The sequence below is a fragment of the Ambystoma mexicanum genome, chromosome 7q (genome assembly GCF_040938575.1).
Source record: "Ambystoma mexicanum isolate Mex_15411 chromosome 7q, UKY_AmexF1_1, whole genome shotgun sequence".
In the NCBI taxonomy this organism is placed as follows: domain Eukaryota; kingdom Metazoa; phylum Chordata; class Amphibia; order Caudata; family Ambystomatidae; genus Ambystoma; species Ambystoma mexicanum.
Window position 1 is genome coordinate 570,939,376 of NC_090941.1, and position 23,792 is coordinate 570,963,167.

The window sequence follows — 23,792 nt, forward strand, 5'->3', positions numbered from 1 at the left end:
GGTTACCCACATTTAAGCCCAGTGGCTGAGGAGACAGATGAGAAAATCTCATTGGATTCCAAACCATTCAAATAATTGCCTTCATTCATTATCATGTCTTTTTGTTCTGTTCACTATTCTCCTTATTATAGGCCTTCATGGCAGCCATTCATCCTATTTCTAGGCTCACCTTCATATTGATGCACCTTTTTGTCTTTTGAAGAGGTCACTTTACTATTGCTGTCCATGAAGTCCTATTTCCTATTGGACCACTGCCACATTGGCCAACTTTAGTAGTTTGCCCTTCAGCATTTCTTCCCCTTGCCACATTGAAGCACTAGGGAACTGCAGTAGAGGTGTGGTCTTGTGTGGTACCGAAGGTCAGGGCCTCTGACGAGGGCAATGTTCACCTATCATCCAATAGTGCCCGATGGTCAGGGCTCTAACCAGTGCCCAGTGTGTACGCAATCCAAAGGGAAGCTTGGAATGCACCCAGTACAGGCATTCTGGAGCCTCCATTCCAGGCATGCTGATTGGCTTCAGATGGAAGCCGTGAGAAGAATAGAATGTGGGCTTTCCCGCGTTTACATCCTGCATTCCACACTTTCTTATTGTGAAAGGAGGAAAACATCCTGCTCCTAATTAAGCGTTGTAACCCAAGGGAGGGGTAATTATTGTGGGATAATGACCAATGCCAACTTATTGCTGAGGCGAAGCCAGGAACCAGAAGTTGGGAAAGGATCATTATCCCAAGAAATAATGACCCCTCCCAAGGTCTATAAGCCTATCTAGCCTATGGAAGTGTACATCGAAAAAGAAGCTTTCACAAGTAACAGGAAATGTTGATTTAATTAACCTAGAATTCGTAATTATATACATCACACATTCTGTGTTTCTTTGTTGTTTGAGAGTCTGGGGAATGTAACTGAACAACCCTCACCCTGCCTTTACACAGCTAAAGACCATTTCTGTGCTGCTTTTCAATCTGCTTCTCAACTCAGAATATTTAGAGCAGGGCCTATCCCATAAATTATAGACTGCACTCAAAATATTCAGATTGGCTGAGAGGAGATTTACAATGGAATGCTAATGGTTACATCATCCTCACCATTGAGAGTGGTTGTCTGTGCTAGGAAGCAATTCTATCCAACTTATGTTTGCTCTCCATGTGTCTGGTCCATACACAGCTATTACATTTCTTCCACTATCATCTCGCTATTTGCCACCCAGCTATTTTATCTGTGGGTGGGGTCCCTGAGCACTCAGCTGTGTCTCCTTGCTGTTTAAATTCTACCATCATAACCTGCCTGGCCTCAGTTTCTCCTCCAATGTGGTTGATAACCAGATCATTCTCTGTTCTTATCGGGATCTGTGCAATACCACCTGGAATTTCAGTGTATGTAGGCCATAGGAAAGTAGCTGGCCATCTATTTTCTGACGTTGAAATTGAATTCAGACAAAACTAAGATCATAATAGTAGCGAAATGTGAAAATATGTTTTTGGACCGTTCCCTCTGACTATAGGGTCAGGCGATGCTTCCATTCAGGGGTGGACTGGGAACCAAAAGAAGCCCTGGAAATCATTTCCAGTGGCCCCATGTTACACATTTTCAGCAAGTCCAACCCTTTTCCTATGAGAACATTTGGAAATAAAATAGGTTTCCACATAAAAGTGCCCAAGGGTGCAGAGGCCTACCGGGAAATCTCCGGAATTACCTATAGGCCAGTCCACCCCTGCTTCCATTCCCAAGCACATTTGTTTGGAACTTATCTTTTCAAGTACAGTCATTCTTTACTACTGAGAAATATGCTGTTGACAACTCCTGCTTTATTGCATTGACGCTTCTACAGAAGATAACGTCCTTTATCCCACTCGCTCTCCATTTCTGCCATTCCAATTGGATAACTAAAGTGTCTCTTTATCTTACCCTATCTGATATTTTCTTTCAAGGTGTGTGCAGCCGCATCAGTCTTTATATGTAAGGCATAATGGTTGTGCGTCCCACCTGTCCCCTGATTGCAATGGATGGTGCATAAGACACTTGTTTAGCCTGCAAGGATTTCTATAGCCGAGGGCTGGAATTCATTGCTCCCATCAGCTTCCTATGCCCCCAGATGTCTGCACACAAGTTGCTTAAGAACCCTCTGTATTCTACTTGGAAATTAATCAGTGCCGTGCCTTCTCTGGCCCTGTGAAATTCACTTTTCCTGGCTATCAAGCAATTAACCAACTTTCTGACATTCTGCTACCAGCGAAATACATGTTGAGTGTTGCTTCCTCATGTGGTTTCATCACCAAGAAGTGTCTTGTCCAGTGAAGGAGCATAATATTTCTTCCTAGTTGGTGCAAGCAGCAGAGCTTACAGGGCAAAACAGAGCCAACATGGGAGGGTTCTGTGGGGATTATCTCCCGAGACCATTTTCATTTAAAATAATTTGTTGAAATGGTGCATTTTTTAGCATTGTTGTGCGAAAAAGTGGGTAATGCACCATACAATTATTGTGCACAATAACACATAAAAGTCCAATTCCAGGTCACCAACATTACACAGGAACAGCATTTAACAGATTTTCATGGTGCCTGTGCCCACACTATATGCCAGCATTGTTGCTGTAAAACACGTTCATAGTGATCAAAATATGTCATCATTGCCACAGTAAAACAATTTTGGGATAGTTAAAGTTTCATGATGCTGATTCCCAGACTATGTCATCATTGCCACTGTAATACCCAGTATATTGATATTCACAATATGTCATCATCACTTCTGCAATGCACATGATGCGGTGCCCACAATATGTTATCATTGCCTCTGTTATACACATGATGCGCTTGTACCCAAAATATATATGATTGTCACTTAAATGCACATAACTCTGGCGCACACCCACATAAGTAAAAAGGGCAGTAATAAGTAACATCAATTACCAAGCACTCTGAAATAGGATTACGTTTGGGAATGGTGCTAGATAAAAAAAAAGTTAGAATTATTATTAAATGTAATCACTGCCACTACTAATATATAATGTATATCTGAGACTCGTGAATCTGCTTAGAATCACATGCTTTGCATAGGCCGATATCTAGTGGTTGGTGCGGAGTATTACATGATTTCTTTTTGTCTTTTTGAATTTGAAAATAGGATGTTAACGGGGGCCTTCCTGTAATACTATCCCTTCTGTGAAGTGTACAGAATCCATGATCCTTCTACCGCTGAGGTCCTAAGATTGTTGTTTTCCCCATCATCGGGTTGGTTGCACTTCGCAGAGTTCCTCCCAATCGCAGTTCGTTGCTCGTGAACTAGCGCACTATTTACTATTACCTAATACTATGGTTCAGCTTTCACCGCCGATATCACTCGGCGGAGCCTGCTACCTGCCAAGTAGATAATCTCACATGGCTCTCAAAGGTTTTGGAGGATCGGCGGTCAACAGCCTACGACTCTTCAGGCTTTGACCTACACAGTAGGGAGAGTGGGTGGAAAAAGCACTTGTAGTTACAGTAAAATGGTCCCAGTTGCAATCGGAGGTAGCACATACTCCTACCTCCCCCAAGGGGTCCCTTGGCACCTGCGTTAGTGGCTACAAAGGGCAGCCGCAACCCCTGTGGGAAAAGAGGGTTAGGGTCAGTGGATTTGGATGGGTAGAGGGGTATGTAGAGTAACCGGCCAGAGGGTAAGGCAGAGGTTGTGGATAGGAAAGGGGTGTTTACGGAAAAGCTGCTCTTCTCACTGCTTCCGTTGACGGTGGCCATGTGCGGTGGCCTGAGTTCTCCTCATTCATACCATACCATGCATTCATACATACTGTGCCCCGGTGGTGTCCAGCCCAACAGCACACACTCCTGGCACTGTACTAGCACCTGTGAACATGGCCCAGTCCCTGTATAAAACACAAGCTTTGAACAACAATGACATAGACTATGCACTTAGCTTCGTCTGGCTGCCTTTGTCCTGCGGGTGTGCCCGGTGCAATGCGTAGACTGGTACAGACTACGAGCGCCAAATCGGTGTCTACGGGGTTGCAGAAAAGAATAGGATTAGGCGGTGCAGATTGCTCTTCTGAGCAGTAGTCTAGCTCTCACATCATGTCATGTCATGGGTTAACTTCACACTTGTACGCATGCGTCAGTAAGCATTCAATTCAAGTTAATTTGTGGTATTCCCCATGCGCTTTTCTGGTTAGTGTCCCCATGTGGTTAGGTCCCTCATAGTGAAGCGAGTGGATGAAGCACTGTACTTATCTCTTAGTTAGCGGGCATGGATGGTGGGATTCAGGCAGGGTGCGGACCCGCTGGAAGTTCGCCTGGGACGGAGCTCACAGAACACATCTGCTCGATCTGGAAGCTCGAGCGTGGACAGTGTTTGCTGCACGCGCATGCCCGCTGTTGCGGCCGTGGTCTGTCAATCGCCTGATGCTCGTGTGAGGCTCGCGTGGGCTCTTGCGAAGTGTAATTCCAGATGGAACGTCCCTTCAGCTGGTGACTGGTGCAGTGAGACTTCCCTCTTCATTTGCTGGAGGCTGTGCCTTTGTCTGCCCTACTCCAGCACTGAACACCTACACGAAGGGCAGATATGGCACCTACTGTGAGTGGCACACGGTCTGTTTTTCCTTACTTGTGGTTTTCTGGCACATGTCCTGTTTTTCCTCGCTCATATACATCTGCCTTTCTGTGTCAGAATCACTTGTGTGCCCCCAGACTCTGTTTCCTGACGGTCTCCATATATTTTCCCCATAATACCTACAGTTTCACTGTCCACCAGATGTGGCCACGGAGAATACTCCATTTAAATTTTGCCCCACAAGTAACAGAACATTTCCTGGAAGGATACGCACAACATGTGCAACTATTGTCTTCCAAGGGACCACCTGGATGATAAATGTTGAGTGTGTAAGCTCTTGAGAGTGAAAACGCTTAAACATCGACAGTCAAAATGCTGGCCTGGCCGGCCTACTCCAGCCCGACACTGGTCATTAGAAAACTACAGCAACTACCAAGTAACGGTGCAAACATTCGGTGTACTCTGTGTCTCAGTTTGCATTTCCATGGTGACGATGTTTACGGCTGGCAACCCATCCTGCTGCAGCGAACCTCAGAACCACAGGCCAGATCACCCCCTTTTCCAGTGGCTCTTTAGTCACGCTTGCCTGCATAAGACTGTGTGACTGCCAGCAACGGACCCTGTCACACCCGAGTGCATGACTGTCAATGTTTACCTCTGAATTGGTGAAGTTACAGTCAGTAGTTAGGTCCGGACTTAATGCTTTTATTAAACCACGAATTAATATGCGATAAGGCTCTATCTTTATCATTGGGCCTATATTGTGGGGGTGCAGTACTTGGGCATCAGAACCAGTATCCCACTCGGACAATCCTATTAAAGACTAGCTCCAGGTTGAGCAGATGGGGTTCCTGTGGTGTCACTGGGGTGTTGGCACCCAAATGTGCTACCTGAGGATCTGTTTGGTTTTGGACATTCCTACTGACCCCAAGTGCAGGTTCGTGACCCCAAACACTTAAAAAACGTTCTCCTATAGCTTTCATAACTACACCCTGTACAGCATTTTGCTTACATTTCCAAATGATAAAGTGTTATTTTTATAACCGCTTTCTGTGAACATTCCCTTGTTGAATTGTATACATGGAATAGTGTATTTTGAGCTCCCCTGCTCCCCTTGACAGCTCAGCCATCGCTGCCACCATGTTAGTTAGGGAATGCCTATGTGAAACCCTGTTGCCCAACTGTGGCTCAGTGCATTTCACTCCCTGGACCCCGGGCTGAGATGATCCTTCCTAATTTGTAACATAGCCTTTTACTACACAGTCTCAATATACTCCCAACCAAATCTTTTTTTTTTTGTGAATATATTTATATATGAATTTATTTATTTAACACGTGGACCCAGAGTAAACATGATTCAATTGAATTATTTGGTTCATAATTTGGAGATAAAATGTATGATTGTGTTCCCTTTTTGTTTTGTGTTTTCCTGTATTGCAGGTTCAAGGAATATTTTAGTTCCAAGTTAAATATATTGGATGCAGCTATTGTTGGAGTCACCTTGATTGTTACTTTTGTCTATACCTTCTCTGACTTCAGTGGATTAGCGAATATACCAAGGTATGTAGTCTGAGTAACAGAACTAATATGAAATGCATGTATTTATTTATGTATTTAGTATAATACAGCTTTATTCACCTCAGCATACAAATAAATTATCGTAATCCATACAAAACATAGATAATCATCCATCATTGCATTCATGTTAAAACAGTAAACCTATTTAAAACCGTTATTTAAAACGTCCTTAATGTGCACCATTTAACCTCGTGATGCACAGTATGATAATAGTTTTTATGCACTTAACATGGGTGTACTTTTGGGCAGAGAGATCGTCCATAATTGATTAAAAAAGACACCAGTACTTAGTCCAATGTGGTATAAAACATGTACGTCATTACCTTAGAAGGTATTCCATAATTCAGTAATCGTACCGGTTCCTTCACTGATCATTTTGCCGTATCGAAGCGAAAACTGCCTTTGAATCTAGCTCTCACATGCAGTAAACGTGTGTTTAGCTGTCTCTATCGCTTTCTCTTCTCCACATAATCTCTGCGCGCCTTGCAGTCTGCGTAAACCTCCAGGTGCACGTATTACCTCAAAGGAGTTAACACCATCTAATTTTTTCTTCATGTATTTTTGGACAATCCAATTGTGAGGCTACTCTTTTAGATATCGCGGAGCTGGTGGTCTTCATGGTAATGGGAGAGATGCATTTGTAGCTTAGGCAGAGGCTAGCTAAATTAGTTCGTATTTGTTCAAGTTCTAACTCATATATTGGTGTTTTCACATTTGATTTGAATCTTGCGAAGGTGCCATTAATGGGACTGGGGTTGAGTCTGGCGCACCATAGGCAAAGGTCATTTACTAGAGCATGAAGCCAAGCGCTATTGAGCCCACATTTGTTGAGGGACGCATGTTAGATAATATGCAGCAGCGTATCTGATGTAGAGTGACCATTTCCAACATGCATTTCATTTAGGCAACCTTAATGCACTGTATATATCGTGTAACTGGTGTTCTAGATACAAATAATCCACTGCTAGATTTTTGGGGCAATTTAGTGATGTTTTGAGGCAGTTTACTCTCTACTTTCTTAATATTCTGAATGTATTTACCACTCCAAATGCCTGCACTATGTAATATTACAGGGGGATTTTTTCAAGATACACTTTTATAATGAAGTCGAAGTTCTTAATAGCCCCTAATTGTTGTTGTACTTTTTACTCTATTTTGTTCCAGTGTGTTAGCCAAATCCATCTATCATCAGTTGTGACACCCAAGTGTTGGAATTGCTGTACAATTTATATTGCCTTCTAGTCTATTCTCCAGGTACACTGCCTCATCTTAGCATGGTTAGGGCTGAAGGTCATCATTTTAGTTTTTGTTGCATTGATCTTAAGCCATTTTGTGCAGCGTATGTGTTAGGTTTGCCAAGTAGGCATTGTTACTCCCCTCAGTGTGCTATCCATAATGGCCAGAATATCTGCGTACCCCAACCACCGAATATGCGGATCACCAAGCCTAGTTAGGGCGGCTTCTGAAGTGCACAATGCTTCCGACAGATCGGACATAAAGATATTAAGCAGGATCGGAGCAAATATGCATCCTTGCTTCAAGCCAACAGTTATATTCATGGAGGCAGTGATTTCACCCGATCCCAATAATCTTACTCTTACACTGGTCTCAGCGTATAATGCAGTTCTTGGGTGCTAATATAGCCTAAAGTGTCTGCAATGGGTTTTTGCCAGGCAGAAGTCTTTATTGGACCTCGCAGCACCAGTTTGGCGGCAAGAATAGGTCTAGTCAGTTTCCATAAACTCTGATCATTTCGAAGTCCTGATTCTTGAGATTAGTTCTTGCAATTGCGCTATTTTCAATTCCCTGTGATATGTTTCATCCTGCTGGTATACTCCTTTTTTTTTCTTCTTAATCTAACAGCTTGCGTTAGGTTTCGAGGGTTGTGAAACCTCTTAGTTGTCGCCGGTCTCTTCTCATTCTTTTCTCTTGGTGAATATTGTAGTCAAAGTGATGGGTGTTTGTGTTAAATTGTTATTAAAATAAGACAAAGCACTAAGTGAGGGTCCCTCGGTGAAGGTCTCTCGTTATGGTGGATACTGCTTCCTTATATAAGGTCAGGTTTGTAGATGCCATTATCTTTCATCCTGGCCTTCAGAAGTATGGCCTTCAGAAGTATATATCAATTCAGTCGATTTTGGAGGACCACCAGAATACCTATCTTCCAGTTGGTCAAAAACCCTTGTGTAAAATGTATCAAAGATGCATAGTTCAAGAATCTCTAGCTTTTCATTGGCCTTACTCAAGTTCCTAAGAGTCCAACTAATGCGGTTCTTATCAGCGTTCAATTATACTCGACCTATGCTGTCGTGTTTTGCCAAGGGTTCGGGAATCCCACTTGTAATCAATAAGAAAAAGTGGTCAATCTCCTCATGTGGCGTGATGTTCAGATCAATCTCCAAGTCAAATTGTGTTTTATGGGCAAACACATAGTTGATTGTAGAGGCACTAGTTGCATACACTCTAGTGTAGTTCCCCGGTATGTCACATAGAACAGTGTCTATTGAGCATACTGTAACGAACCAGATGAAGGAATCGGACTCGAGGACTGCATTTCAAGGTCTTTATTTCAGTTACAGGGAAAAATGCCCATATGTCCCTATCGCTGAGCGGGATTTCCCTGTCTATATACTAAACTAAAGGTGCTCATTGAATGTCAAAATCAAATGAGCCTTCAGTCCAAAAACCTATTTACTATCTGGCCCTACCGCTTTAGGAAAAATCTGCATAAATGTAAGCCAGAATCTTAGTTCAGGCTTCGTCCAGCCAATGTTACTTGGATCTCTCTTGGGATATTGGTCACAGTTCCAAAAACAATGTTCTTCACAATTCACCAGAGGAATGTTTTCAGCTCTCCCTTTATGCTCCTCATGAACATTTGCAAATCTGTAAACAAATTAAATGTCTCAAGTTCTTTGAGTTGAAGAGGTGATATCCCTAGTCCTTCTCCACCAATATGTGTGTTTCTTTTCCACTCATGTTATATCTTCGACAATTGAACCCTACAGGTTCCCTTCTTCTCACAGGTTGATAATTGTCACTTAATTCTGTAGGGCTCTCCAGACCCCCCAATTTCTGTGATTCGTTTAACTTTTGTCATTGTATTTTTGGCCTCTGCCAATTTTTACTATTCAGAATTCTAGGGCTCTCAAACCCTCCTCACATTCTCTCTACTCGCGGTATTCCGCTTGCCTCCCTCTGCCCTGGGCAACCCTGGTACCTCTACTGCCATTGGGTGTGCTCCAGTGGAATGACATCTCTGCAGAGATGTGGATGTTCGCCCCACTCTTCTGCGTTGCCATCCCGTAAGGATTTGCTTCCTGTATCCTGCCTGTAGCGGCACACTATAGCGTGGAGGATTCGTTCCTCTGTCGTCTGCTGGTCTCAACGTCTGTTCGCGGGCCCCAGGCCCATCACGGCTGCAGTGTGGTCTTGCCACCAGGTAAGGTGGTCTTCTCGTTTCCGTCTCGGCAGTATCACCCTTTCCAATGCCGGCCTCCCAGCGTCTCGCGCTAGTCTCTTGGTTTCTCCATGTTACCACTAGCTCTGTGTGCCGCTCCTCCAGTACGTTCCCAAATCCGAGGCTCACCTCTGCGTAGGATTCCTCTCTCTTCATTTAAGGTTCTTCTCTTTATTCTCACCACTGTACTTCACTGGGGCGTGTTGGTCTCTATCAAATGCTAAGTTTACATGCTTCCAGCACTACATTCAGTCAAAGATATGGGAACAATGTTAGTATGTTTTGTAGGCCAATCCACAAATAACTTCAGTCTTTTCTATTCCCATATGTGCAGACAAGGTATTACGTGAAAATAGTTTGTTATAGGAATGTGAGTCATTGTCTCCTAAAGGGTAATCAATCCCAGTGAGATCCCGCTTTCCCAGATGACTAGGGAGGGTCTTGCTTAGCGTGCTCACCTTCTTAGCCACAAAGGGGCCGACTCCTTCTTGGTAGAAGGGGTGAATACCCTGGATTCACATAATAACCAATCAAGTTAGCCCAAACTATGCCTCTTTTGTCTTCAGTGGTTTGTAGTAGTGTGATATCCAAAATCCTTTGATTGGAATACAATGTTTGTGGATTTTAGCATCAAAATCTCCAAGGACCAAAATTAAATCGCTGTTATGCTATGTTTCAATACGATTTCCATCCAGGTTCACTAGAACTCGGTTTACAGTGTTCCATGGGGATCATAGATGTTCCCAATTAAAATAGAGTAACTTTTACCATTCTGTGAATGCCAGTTGGTTGTGCATGTAGGTATAGAATCTGAGGGGAATACTTAAGTTAAATAAATGTAATTAGTGTTTTGTACTGATAAGTAATCCTCCCTTCAGGCATTTCACCACTGCTCTCTGTACTGTGCACCTGCCCTCCAATATAATATTGTGGATTAGCCATGCTTTTTGTGATGCAAGCACGCCAATTGTATTCAAATTGTGCATAAGGCCATACTTTTCAAACAGATGGATGAAGCACTATGTTTTCCATGATATGATGCTTACACTCTGGTTCAAGATCGGTTCAACGGGGTTGCTATGTAAAAAAGAAGAGGGCCACTGCCATTCGCTATTTCCATGCTAATTACGGTCGTATTCTGCATCCACAAAAAGTACTGTTCTAAGACCCGTTTTATCAGCAGTAATTTTAATACTATCCAAAAGAGTGAGCAGAGCAGTAATTATTTTGTAATCCCCCCAACCCCTTGAATTCATAATGTAGAGAAGAGTATTGCGTTTGGCCACCAAATTCCCTCTAGGATAGCTAACTTTGCCTTTGGCTATATTTATTTGGTCCGGAGGTAGTTGAAGTCTACAGAACCTGATGTTCTGGAGAGGTGGGTCCACACTGGGCTGCAGAGCCAGCAGAAGCCAGGAGGGTGCGTGAAATGCTTACAAAACGCCTACGGGTTGGCAGGGACGGAGAGACAACTGTCTCGTCTGGTGGTGTGACCAAGCACGATCTGTGGTGGTCTGAGAGGCCAGTTACAGACACCGAGACCAGACCATATGAGGAACCCTAGATCCCAGAGCTCTGTGCACGTCGGACAGTAGCTAGAGAGATACATAGCCACGGGGAAAGCCAACAAGGTTTTGGGAGCCTGAGAAAGCCGACAGAAGACCTACCGCTACAAGATACGAACATTTCAAATAATATCTGGGGAACACGTCTAGGTTATGAGAGCCTGAGAAAGCCAAGTGTGCAAACATCCTATGAAAGGGGGGAATGAGAGTAATGTGAACATTGATTAAAAAAAATCCTGGAAAAGATATTCAGATTACGGTAGTTTGAGAAACCCAAGTGTAAAAAAAAACCTATGAAAGGGGGATTGAGAAACATACTAACACTCTGAATAACGGCTGGACAAAGCTATTCAGGTTCCAGGAGCCTGAGACCCCAGAGTATGAAACGAACACATGAAAGGGGGAAGGAAGGAGGTATAATAATTGAACTATGGCAAATAAAGCCAGAAAGATTGCAAAACCTTAAACAACCAGAGCGGACCACCACCCCATATAAAATAACTGAAGAAGCTGTCTGAAGACTACAGGACTTTAGGGAGTCCAAGAGCATCCAAGGAGGAAAGGACAAACATTTTTTGGGTGGGTTTTCGAGCATCCTGGGACTCATGGTGGAGGAGAGGGAGGTCAGGTAATGCAAAACACTTAACCTCATATTGCCCCGGTCTTTCATGTGCATCAATAATAGACCCTGTTCTCTGAACTAGATACTGTAAAAAGCAGCTCACGATTGTCAAAGTTGAGAGTTAAAACAGCTGCTCTTGGAGTAACAAGGGGCAGAGCGAGTGGACTGAGCAATGTAGGAGGAATTGGAGGATGTGATGACGAGAGGGTGCCGGGAGTGCTTGGCACGGGAGAAGAGAAGAAATTGGAGGAGCTGGAAAGAGGTGTCATGAAGAGGATGGAGGTGGGCAAGTGATGATAAAGGTATGCAAACACAAGGAAATGGAGTAGCACTCCTGGAGGAACATTCTTGAGGTGAAGAATTATCAGGAGGTGGCAAGATAAAATTAGAGAAAAGGGGAGAAAGAAGCAAGGGAGGGAAGGTGGCTATATGTAGAGAAGATCGTGCATTCTGGGAACATGGAGGCCAGCAGTTGCCCACAAGTTACATCAACCCAGACTCTGGCCTAAAAGGGGAAGTACACCTTTCTGGGAGGTGAGATCCTGATCTTCTTGAAGAACCCAAACCTCTGGCGGGCTCCTGAATAACCTGTATCCATAGTGGACTCATGAGGAGCCAGGAACTGTAGCAGGCTCCTGACTTGTGTACCACCCTGATGGGCATGGCAACAGTGACTGCTGCCTAACCATCTTGGATAGATGGGCAAGAAATTCAACAACTGACCCAAAGGCACAATGATGTGGTGGTCCGCACTGATTGCCATCCCATGTGGGACTACCTTCATCTGAGACCATGCAAGAATTGTCCTGGAACACTTGGAATTTCCTGGACCTGTAAGTGACTTTTTCTGATAGACAATCTGGGCTACATAACTCTAACCATGAACAGTTGTAGAATAGGGAGCCTCTTCCCAGGCCCATGGTACTACCTTAGGCTAGACCTGGTACCACCCTCTCACTTGATTATATTCCTTCTACGCTGTTATATTGAGATATATTTAGTTTGGTGGGAGCCACTCTATTAGGATCTATGAGCCTTGCCCCATCCTTTGTGGTTTTATGTGCAAGTGAAATAGTTATACCCTATTACTTGCTGTCGAGTCTTATGTTAATGTCCAGGCCCAGCACCAAAACTGATGATTTGTTAAAAATATAGTGTGTGAAGCAAAATATGTTTTTAGCTCCTGGCCCTAGCCACTCCCTGCACTTGGTTCAGCTATCATTAGTCTTGACACAGACATACAAGCTCACTAAAGGTGGGTCATTGGTTCCCTCCGATTTCCCCAGGCACTGACACTCAACTGTCCCAACTGGCCTGTATTTCATGCCTGATGTTCATACCGATTTAATTCTCATGGCATATAAACCACAGAACCACATATGGCTTATTATCAGACAAACCGTGCATTCGACTATCGTACTAACATCTGTGACCCGAGCGCAATCGTAAATCTGTTGGTCATCAATGTGCTAGTCTGATATCTTGAGTATCTGCTCATCCTCCTGTTGAATTGTTCTAAGAGCAGTCTTTGTATTTTAATGTGTGAATGGTCTGTTCTATACTTCCTTTGCTTCCTAAAATAAACCATATTGTTCTTTGTGTGGTTTAGGATGGTGAACTTCCTGAGAGCATTGAGGATTATAATCTTGATCAGGATATTTCGTCTGGCATCTCAGAAGAAGCAGCTCGAAAAAGTAACCAGGAGGATGGTAAGCTTATTTATGTATGTTTTGGTTCCCATAATGTATTTTTAAAGTCTCAAATGCACTAACACTCCACTTGTGTGATGCTATGGGCCATCTACTGATGAGTGTTAAACAACCCTGTGAGGGTTAGGTACTGTATTGAAATTGCATGAACTGTGAAGGGTGTCCTATGTATTGCTCTTGGGGGAGTCTGGTGCCTGGCCTGTGTATTGCACTTGAATTGTGAATGTTAGCCTATATATTGCACCCTTAACAATTGCCAAGGGTAGCTAATGAATTCGACCTAGAAGTGTGAAGGTTAATCAATGTGTTGAACTCATATGAGTTGTCAGGGTTAGCCAATGTATAGCCACTTTGAGGACCTTGTGAGGTTAGTCAGTGCGCTTTGGGCCTATGCCATATTCATGAGGATAGACACTGGATTGCGCTCAGTTGTCTGTATGACAATAGCTATTGCACAGCACTTTAGACGTATTCATGATGTGACTCGGATGGCTCATGAAGGTAGCCAATACTCTGCACTTGGGAAGAACTCCAGGGTAGCTCATATACTGCACTTAGAAGATGGTGATGGTTAGCCTCTGATATTGCTCCTGGTAGAATCTTGTTTTGCACTTGGAGAAGAATTGGGAAGGTTAGCCAGTGCATTACACTCATAGGAGTTTCGGGGGTAGCCATGTATTGTACTTGGATGATTCTTTTGGGAGGTAGTGATTGTATTACACTTGCATCATATTATCGATTGAATGTAGGTTAATGGGGAATGTAGCCGTCACTTTTTATTCCAGATGAAGGCAGAATGTGGCCATATTTTTTAACCTAGGTGGATGTAAAATGTAGCCATTGTATTGAATATATGTGGGTGTTAATTGTAGCCTTTTCATTGATCTAGGTAATTGATCGAATGTAGCCAATGTATTGCACCTATCGCACTCCATGCTGTGGAAATTAGCCGAAGGCAAGGCTGCCGACCCACACGCACCTGCCATCACACGCCATCACACGCCACTCTAAGACACTTCGCACAACACCTTTGCCATAAAAATGCAGCTGTTGTTCACGACAAAAGTCAATAGATAGCTGCACACATAATGACTATCCCGCTCTTGCATCCCCTCTCTAAAGTGCTTCTCATCACCCATCCACATGCCGGCTCGACATGGGTGGCTAGCAGGGACTTGGCCACCCCTTAATTCTTTAATTTTTTTATGTGTTTTTATTAGTTTTTTCAAAACATAAAGAAAGGAACAAAAACAACAATTCTGCCACTCTGTCGCATAGTGTTATTACAAATTTACATAAATCCCACTACCAACCGTTTTGTACTTTTGTACCTGGAGCATAACTGTGCTGCTGCGCTTGGGAACCTAGAATTCCTTTGGGGCGTCATGTATGCTCTGTGTGTAATCAACGACTGTATCAATTGCGCGTTCTGTGACACCTTTCTATGATATCCCAGTACCCCCCTCTGTTGCGTGTCAGTGAATGGGGCCCCTAGGTCCTCCTCTCATTTACTCCTTATTACCAAAGGGGTGGTTGTCCCATTGGTTAGCAGGAAGTCATATATCCGGGATATTATGTGCCCTCCCCCTGATATATCAAACTAAATATCCACCATGGCATGCTGCTCTTTCAGCTCACTATATGCCGGCCACCTCTGTGTTATTTCTCTCCTAATAGCATGATGCAATATGTATTGGCCCTTATGCAGGCCTGTGTGGTCAGCCTATTCTACAAAAGGTACGAATGAGGTGTCCTGCAATAGGTCTCCTACCGTAGCCACTCTGTGGGGCTCCCAGTGCACTCGTATCATCTGTCGCACTTTGGACGAGGCAGCCATTACCGCAACCAGGGGAATCTGCTCCGAGAATGGGTCTGTGAGCCCTATCGCTGCTAATGCCCTGTCCCACATGCTTACTCCTAGGCTTACTAGATGTGACCTGTGTCTTCCCCGGGGCGTCTTGTTCCACACCAGTTTCTTTAGGTAAAACTGGGACCCCATGGGTTGCATAATCAATGTGTCTGAAGTCAAGTCATCTGCAAGCCAGTCCGCCACAAATTGCAACTGTCCAGCTATGTAGTATAGGTCAAAACGAGGGACCCTAATGCCACCCTCGTCATACAGCCTGTGTAACATGAAGAGTGCTATTCTATTCCTCCCATTGTTCCACAAAATGTTTCTGCAGACACTATGCAGCTTCCTAAAAACGGACTGGGGTATATAATATGGAACATTCACAAAAAAAGTGTAACTGGGCAGCAGCACCACCATTTTCAATAATGCTGCTCTCCCCGTCAAGGAGAGGGGCAGCTTAGTCCAGAATTTCATGGAGCTTTGGAGACTCTCTAGGGCCTTCTGCATAATGTGTACATGTGCTATTGCCGGGTCATGGTATATATTAACCCCTAAGTATCTGAAAGTGGACTTTTTCCATTGTAATGCCAAGACTGGGAACGCCTCCCTACCTTGCGCAGTCCTGCCAGTGGAAACAGCGCAGACTTGTCTGTGCTGATTGTTATCCCTGACAATACTGCAAACAATTCTAGTGCCTCCAATAGTAACCCTAAGTTGTCTTCGGGGTTCTGTATATACAACAACTTATCATCTGTGTATAGAGATATCGGGTGCATGACTCTACCTGCTCCTTTATATTCCCTCTGCAGGTAGTGTGCAATTGGTTCCATAGCGAGGATATAGAGCAGTGGAGACAGTGGGCAGCCCTGCCTAATACCCATACCCAGTTCCCATCTTGACCACCCCTTCATATCTTGGTATTAGCTGATCTGCACAAATACGCATACTAGCACTTTCTCGAATTTCCCATTCCTGTACCACGGCCCGCCTACGGTGTTTAACCTACAGCGTGTTGTGAACATATCTATGGTGAAAGGAGGTATGCAAATGACGCAATAAAATACAATATATAAACAAGATCTGGTGACCTAAGGCAAGTGCACACAGAAAGCGAGATTAGCAGAAGAGGTACCCAGTGGGGCCATACACTTACATGTTGATTTCAGGATCCCTCTGTCCTTTGTATACAAGTACGCAACACCGTTTCAGCTCCTGTTGCTCCTTCCTTCCCTCCTCCCTACGCTCGCTCCACCCGGATTGGTCAGTGCTCCCTGTACGTGACCGGAAACAGTCTGTAGACCAAGAGAGCTTTAATAACATCTTCCGCACTCTCAGAAGACACATTTTGCTCACTACTCGAGTGAAGCACCATCTGTGTGGTAAGCCTTTTCGCATCCATGTTGGAAAAGCCATTTTAGCGCTCCCCAGCCCCTATTTCAGCCCATCCTTCCTTCCTTCCCTCCTCCCTGGCCACCCTCTTTCCACCCAGATGTGTCTGTGCTCCATGCATGTGACGGGAATTGCCTTCATTAGAGATTCCCACCAGGGCAGCCGGCGAAGGGCCAAAGGCAAAGGGCATCTCCACTGGGAAGCTCTATCCCCTGTTTGCCCTGTTCTCTGAGTTAGCCCAAGCCGAGCCCTTACAACCCAATGACCTCAAAAGTAAGGTAAGAGATGGCCACTGGTCTGTGAAGCCACTCTCTTGGTATTTACTCCTGCTTTGCACATCTCCACTGAGATCTGTAGTTAGGCACAGGCCTTGTACGTTTATATATATGCATCCCTGTGCATAGCCACAAATATCTGAATTCAGCTAGTCGCTGTTCTCTACTGTTTACCACTGTAATATATTCCTGATTACTTGAGTATAGCCCTGTTTTACATTTAGCAGAATATTTTAAAATAGTGCTGTTTTACATTTAGCAAAATATTTTAATCTAGCCCTTTTCTGCATTTAGCTGAATATTTGAATATAGCGCCGTTTTACATTTAGAAGAATATTTGAGTATAGCGCTGTTTAGCATCTTGCTGATTATTGAGGTATATGCCTTTAGTATCAATCTTAGGTATGTATTTTGAATTGGCCACTGCACCTAATGTTCAGCTGGACATTTTGAGTTAGCCACTGCTTTTTTAAATCCAACAAAACACCCAAGCTCGCCACTGCCACTTTCAGCTGAACAAACATAGTATTCCCTAATACCATGCCACTATCTCAGACTAGAGGGGCACTTTGGCACTCCAGAAGACCAGCCAACCTCCCTACTCACCACCACCCCTGCACTCATCGCACACCCTGGGCGACACTCCGCACTACACCTCTCTGCTCCAACTTCCCCCACCCCTCAACCCCCTTACACTGCCCTTCCCCACCCCCCATGTCCTCTAGACCACCTTCAGTTCCTTCCTTAGCATCACCCAAGCATTCCACGTCAGCTCCCCCTCCTCGGTAGACCCACCGACCCTCTCACACACACCACAAGCACCCAACAATTCCCTCAAACACAGAATCTGCAACACCAATGTCATCGCATCTCTGTATGCTTCCCCCTATCTGCCCCTTTGTCCTGACCCATTCCCCTACCCCTCACAACCCCATCATCCCTCATCCCCCCCCCCAATCCATCAAAATCCATCTTCAGCAAATACCCTGGCACGGCCACCCCCTCCCCTTCGCCCCCAACCACCTCAACAAAGGGGAATCAGAATCCAGCATCGGCCCAAAGCTCACACTCACCCTCTTGTCCCAACTCCACTCTTCACCCCCACATGGACACGTTCAGCACGCTACAACCTGACCAACACACCCATCTGGCTCCCCTCCTGCAACTCGCACATCCATCCTCCCCCCTCACCCACCCACCACACCTGATGTTCCCCCCCCCAAGTCACACACATCACAAACACTTTCCACAGACCCAAAGAATGCTCCGAGCCTGCACCCCCAGCACAACAATGGAAACATCAACCCTTCCTCTAAAACGCACCCTCTCTCTCCCCCACCCCACAGTCACCCTCACTTAAACCACAAACCGCTCCTCCCCCACCCTACCATCTATACACCCCACCCACGAGATCACCCCTGGGGATTTCCCCCACTAACCTCCCATTCCTAACCCCCCGGGCCCTCCCGCTTGCTACCTGAGGCATCAACCATTCCCATTCTCCAATCTCACTCCCCTGTATTCTCATTAATGCCAGATCTGTCGCCAAAAACAGACACAACATTTACAACCTCATTACCACTGAAAGGCCGGACATCCTGTTCATCACGGAAACCTGGTTCGCGGATGACTTCCGACCAATCGCATATGAACACCCCTCCCCCACCCTTCAGGTGGGATTTCCATCTTCTACAACCCTCACATAACCACACACACACTCTGAGGCACAGGCATGCAATGCAGACTGTGAATCCCTCCTAGCGACATTTCCCATCAACCCCTCGTACACCCACAGCTTCTTGCTCATTTACAGACCCCCAGCTACAACAGACACTTTGCTAATGCCCTAAGTGACTCCCTAGCGACCACCCTGACCACCTACTCCACTCTCATCCTTCTAGGAGTTCTCAACATTTGGTTTTGATGCCCCAGACAACCCCATGATACGACCACTCCTAGACAACCTGTAAGCCTTCAACATGATTCAGCAGGTAACAGGTGCCACTCACACATCAGGACATACCCTTGATGCAATCTTCAGCTCCACCAACCTCATTTCCTCACTCCCTCTGTGACCGCTCATATGGATGGACCATGCTGTCTTCCATTTCTTGCTTCTGTCACCCACCCAACCATCCACCCGCTTTCTGCTCTGGAACAAGGTCATGGTACCCCCAGACATGGCCAACTCCCTACTCTTCCCCCTCCCCTTGCAACTGCCAGTGGAAGGATTGCCTTCTATCAGTCACTCCGACACATGGCTCTCCAACGCTCTCCTTCCATCAACCCCCTCAACACCAACTCCCAACAGACGAGGCCAGTCACCCAGGTGGTTCACCCACCTCCTCAAATCCCTTCAAAAACTCAAACATTCCATGGAACGCAGATGGCGGGCCAACTGATCTCCCCAAAACAGAACAGCATATGCCCATCGGACCCATGTCTACAATGCCAAAATCCGGAAGGCCAAAAAACTATTTTACGGGAACAGAATCTTCAGTGCCATTAATACTAGCAAATACCTTCACATGATCAATTCAGAATTCATGACCCTCTTGCACCTCCCCACCCACACATCTCCCAATCTCTGATGCCCTCTCACATAATTTCTACAACACGGCACTAGAAAGGTCCCACTCCATCAGCACAAAACCTGCAGCACTCCCAAACCCACCTGAACCCTCTAACCCACCCATCTCCCCATTTTCTCCTCTTTCCCATTTCCAGACCTGATTTCCTTAAGCTACTGGCCATCAGCCACCCATCCGTATCCCCTAGCGACCCATGCCCTCCTACTCTCCTCAAAGAAATGTGTGCCTCAACCTGTGCAGGCAGCATCACATGATCCATCCTCATCACTTCCCTCACCTCGGGCATCTTCCCAACAGCATTCAAAACAGCACACTTCAAACACCTCCTTACAAAACCCTCAGTTGACCCCCCCCTCCTCCCGCCAACTAACAACCAATCTCTAACACCTGCTTCCTAGCCAAACTCATTCACCCACCGGCCTACTCCCAGCTCTGCACCTTCACTGAAGCCAACCACCTTCTCGACCCGCCCAGTCCGACTTCTGACCCCTGCATGGAACAGAATCATCCCTAACTTCGGTATGGGATTACCTAAGAAACACTGCAGACACTGAGGGTTGTGCCGCACTCATACTCCTCGACCTCTCAGCGGCCTTTCGACACCATCAACGACAGCATCCTCATTGACAGACTCCATCAGCATAAGAAACACAGCACTAATGTGGATCACCTCATTCTTTGACAACAGACCCCAAATCCTCCTCCTCACTGTCATGATCACTGCTTCCAAGGAGTCAGGACCAGCCCAACGTCCTTGGAAGCAGGTCCCTAACCCTGATCCTAGGCACCAGCCGGTCCCCACAGGGACCTTTTGGACCTTGTCCTGGCGCCGGTGGCACCAGGCTCATCAGACGCATCGGTCCCGGCACTGGAAGCGCCGGGCTCATCATTGGTGTGAAGGTGCTTGGGTGGACTTACCTGTGGCAGACCATGCTGCTTACTTACCAGACTCTTAGAAGTCCTCAGTGAACTGGGACTACTTTCTTACCTGGGTGGGGCAGCTCCACTCCCTGGATACAGCACTGGAACTCTTCTGGAAGCAGGAACTCTTTTCTTACCTAGGCGGGGCCGTGGAAGGAGACGCCTCATCACTCCTAGGCTATTTAAACCACACCCGATTGATGAAATGTGCTTCGCGTTATTCTGCATCTGCAGCAGAACGCTCACCGAGTCTGTTCCAGCCTTTCTTCTTTGGATCCTGAACCTGCAAGAATTATACTTACCATTCCTGTACCCGATCAACATCAGCACCTGCAAAAGACCAGAAACAACAGGTTAGCAGAACGAACTTTAACACGCAGTGTTTACTTACCTGATCCATCGGCAGCGCCTGTGTCTCACGCTGCATCTTCACCTGCAAAGATAAACAGCATTATTCTACTTACCGGCACGCTGTGCATTCCGGATTCTTCACGCTGCATCTTCACCTGCAAAGATAAACAGCAGTGTTACACTTACCGGCACGCGGCGAATTCCGGATTTCTTCATTCTGCATCGTCGCCTGCAAAGACAAAGAAAGAGACAGTAAGAGCGCTTGCCATACTTACGCAATTCCAGGCGCTTCTCCGCCACGCATAACAAGACTATAAAGAGTAAAAGTGTCCAGAAACTTACCGGTCGTGCAGACAACGACGGTACCCATCCTCTGAAGTCAAGAGGCCAACTTTTCACCAGTGAAGGAACTGGCAACGGCACCCTGCACTAGACGCAGATGGAGAGCCCAGCATTCACCTATCTAAGGTGAGCACGGTGACCTGGGAGGGGGGCTCAACAGTCAGGCTGAGAGGAGAGAGATAGGGACATTCGCAACCCAGACCTTTAACCCCCATATTATTTCACCTGCAGAAACCTCACCCTTCGAGTCCGACACACAGTGCGGAGAGGTTCGACCCCAGAAGCCAACCGAATCCTGCACATCACGTTTCGTGTTACAGACACCTTCCTGCCAAGACCCGCGCCTCCGTGGGAATCAGGTGAGCGTTACACTCACTCCCTTCACCTCATCAGCCTGCCCCGTCAATAATGGAGTCCCACAAGGTGCCTGCCTCTCGCCTCTTTTTTTTCTTGAACTTCTGTATGATCTCTCTCCCTGCACTTATCCACTCACCCAACCTTAAATGCTTCAACTACGCAGATGACACACAAATCATATTAAGATTCCCAAGTCCATCTGCAATCCCCAACCTGACCTCGCACCCTGCCTCACTGACATTGTCCAGTGGAAGATGGCCAACCCCCTCTTCCTCAATCCTGGGAAAAACAGAAATCTTAATCTGCGGAAAGACAGCACTCTTCCCTCAACCCACCACCTGGCCCTCTTCCCTAGCTCCCCCCCCCCCCCCCGACACGTCCACTACAGTCATAAATCTGGGTTGCACCATGGACACTGACCTGACACACTCACACCACATTAACACTGTGTCGAAGATCTGCTACTTTCATCTCCACACACACATCGTCCCCCTACTGTTCCTACCCCAACAGTCACCGTAATCTTTCCATTGTCCTCTCCCGCCTAGACTACGCCAACTCCTTATACCTAGGCGCACCTGCCTATCAACTCCAGAAACTCCAATGGGTCCAGAACTCTGCAGCTAGGCTCCTCGTTGCCCTTGGCCCCAGAGGGTGCATCACCACAGCCATCCGGGTCCTGCACTTGCTCCAGGTCAGACTGGCATATTTCAAAGCCATGAGCATCACTCTCAGTGCCCTACGCAAGACAAGCCCAGAATACCTGTCAAAGAAAATAACCCTCTACCAATCTAACCGAAATCTGCGGTCAGGCACTTCACTTCTCCTGGTGATTCCCTCTTTCAAATCAACCAGACTAGGAGGCTCTAAATTCTTTACAAGCCCCCACTATCCTGAATTCAATGCCACCTAACATCTGATGCATTGAAGACCACTTGGCTTTCCGGTAGGCTCCTTCCTATTGCAACATGACTCCCCCGGCCCTCTTGAACCTGCCAACAACTCCAGGCAGGCTAGGGCAGCAAGCATCTTCCATACGTTCTCCTAATAATGGTAAGAATAAGCTACTAATCTCGAGCAGAAGAAATGAGAAAGTCCAGGCCACAACTACGTGACCAAAACGCCAGCAACTGCTGACTGGTACGTATCACACTGCATGCTTTTGGAACATAGCCTAGGGCAAGGCCACTCAACACACGCATCCGCAACCATACTCCATTCTCAACGATATATTGCACATCACCCATGCCATTGGAATGAAGCTATCTCCCATGACAAACTTTGGTCTAGCAGGACACATAATTAATGTACTGATATTGCATCTAGTCAACGTCAAAGCACCCATCCACTTGCCAGCTCAATATGGGTAGCTACAAGGGACATGGCCACCCCTAACCAACTTGGCTTTGGCTAAAATGCACGCATGCATTCGAAACTCCTTTGACTATTTTCCCATACATGGACTTTGGTACCTTGAGTGTGTTCAACCTACAGGGCGTTGGGACCACACCAATGGTCAAAGGCACTATACAAATGAAAAATGAGGATGATGAATTGGATACGGTATGCAGTTGGAACCCACATGTTCCTGGTATTTCACGTTTGGATCAAGAAAAACCTTGATGTGTAACCTTGCTGTTCTGTACTAAATTATTTCAGTTTTTATGCATTTCTAATTGGTATACAACACATTACCACATACTCTGTGTAAGCTAGTAAAGAGACAAGTAATGTGTGCCAGCGAATGTAGTCATTACTATTTTATATAATTTGCTCAGGTGTAGAGCCATTTGTCTGTAATATGTTGCTTTTGTATCTTTAACGTGGACCAGGGCCTCTAAGCACTTTACCGTAATTTGCAAAGTTTTGTAAAATGCATGATTGCTATCTGAACGAAACAGAAAGTCTCACATGTATTCATCTGTCCCCACCACACCTCACTTCCCAATGAGGGACCTCACGCCGGCTCTTCTGCTTCATGACCTTCCCACACCCACCCTTGGCTTGAGCCCTGAAAGCTTAGAGAAAGCTCAGGTGACCTAGAGTAATTCCTCTGAAGAGGCCAAACGCACTCCTGCCCTTGTATTGCTGCAGATTTAATTGAAGAAATGGCTTCACGTAGTGCCTGCAACATATGAATTACTATTACTCCTACGTCCTGTTCCCTTTCCTCCATGCTCATTTGATGCATTGCCAGGAAGGCGTGGGACCAAAGCTTGTTGCGCAGCAGCATTTTTTG

At 45.8% G+C, this 23,792-nt stretch overlaps 1 protein-coding gene across 3 annotated transcripts in view; it reads left to right on the forward strand.

Annotated features, from left to right (window-relative positions):
- The window catches only part of LOC138527994 (phosphatidylinositol 3,4,5-trisphosphate 3-phosphatase TPTE2-like), a 421,324-nt gene that overhangs the window by 217,570 nt on the left and 179,962 nt on the right, over positions 1 to 23,792 (forward strand). For all 3 annotated transcript variants that reach the window (XM_069639416.1, XM_069639415.1, XM_069639417.1), the window contains 2 exons: positions 5,982 to 6,101; positions 13,376 to 13,475. In XM_069639416.1, coding sequence (XP_069495517.1) covers positions 5,982 to 6,101; positions 13,376 to 13,475 — 220 coding nt within the window. The remainder of the gene's footprint in view (positions 1 to 5,981; positions 6,102 to 13,375; positions 13,476 to 23,792) is intronic.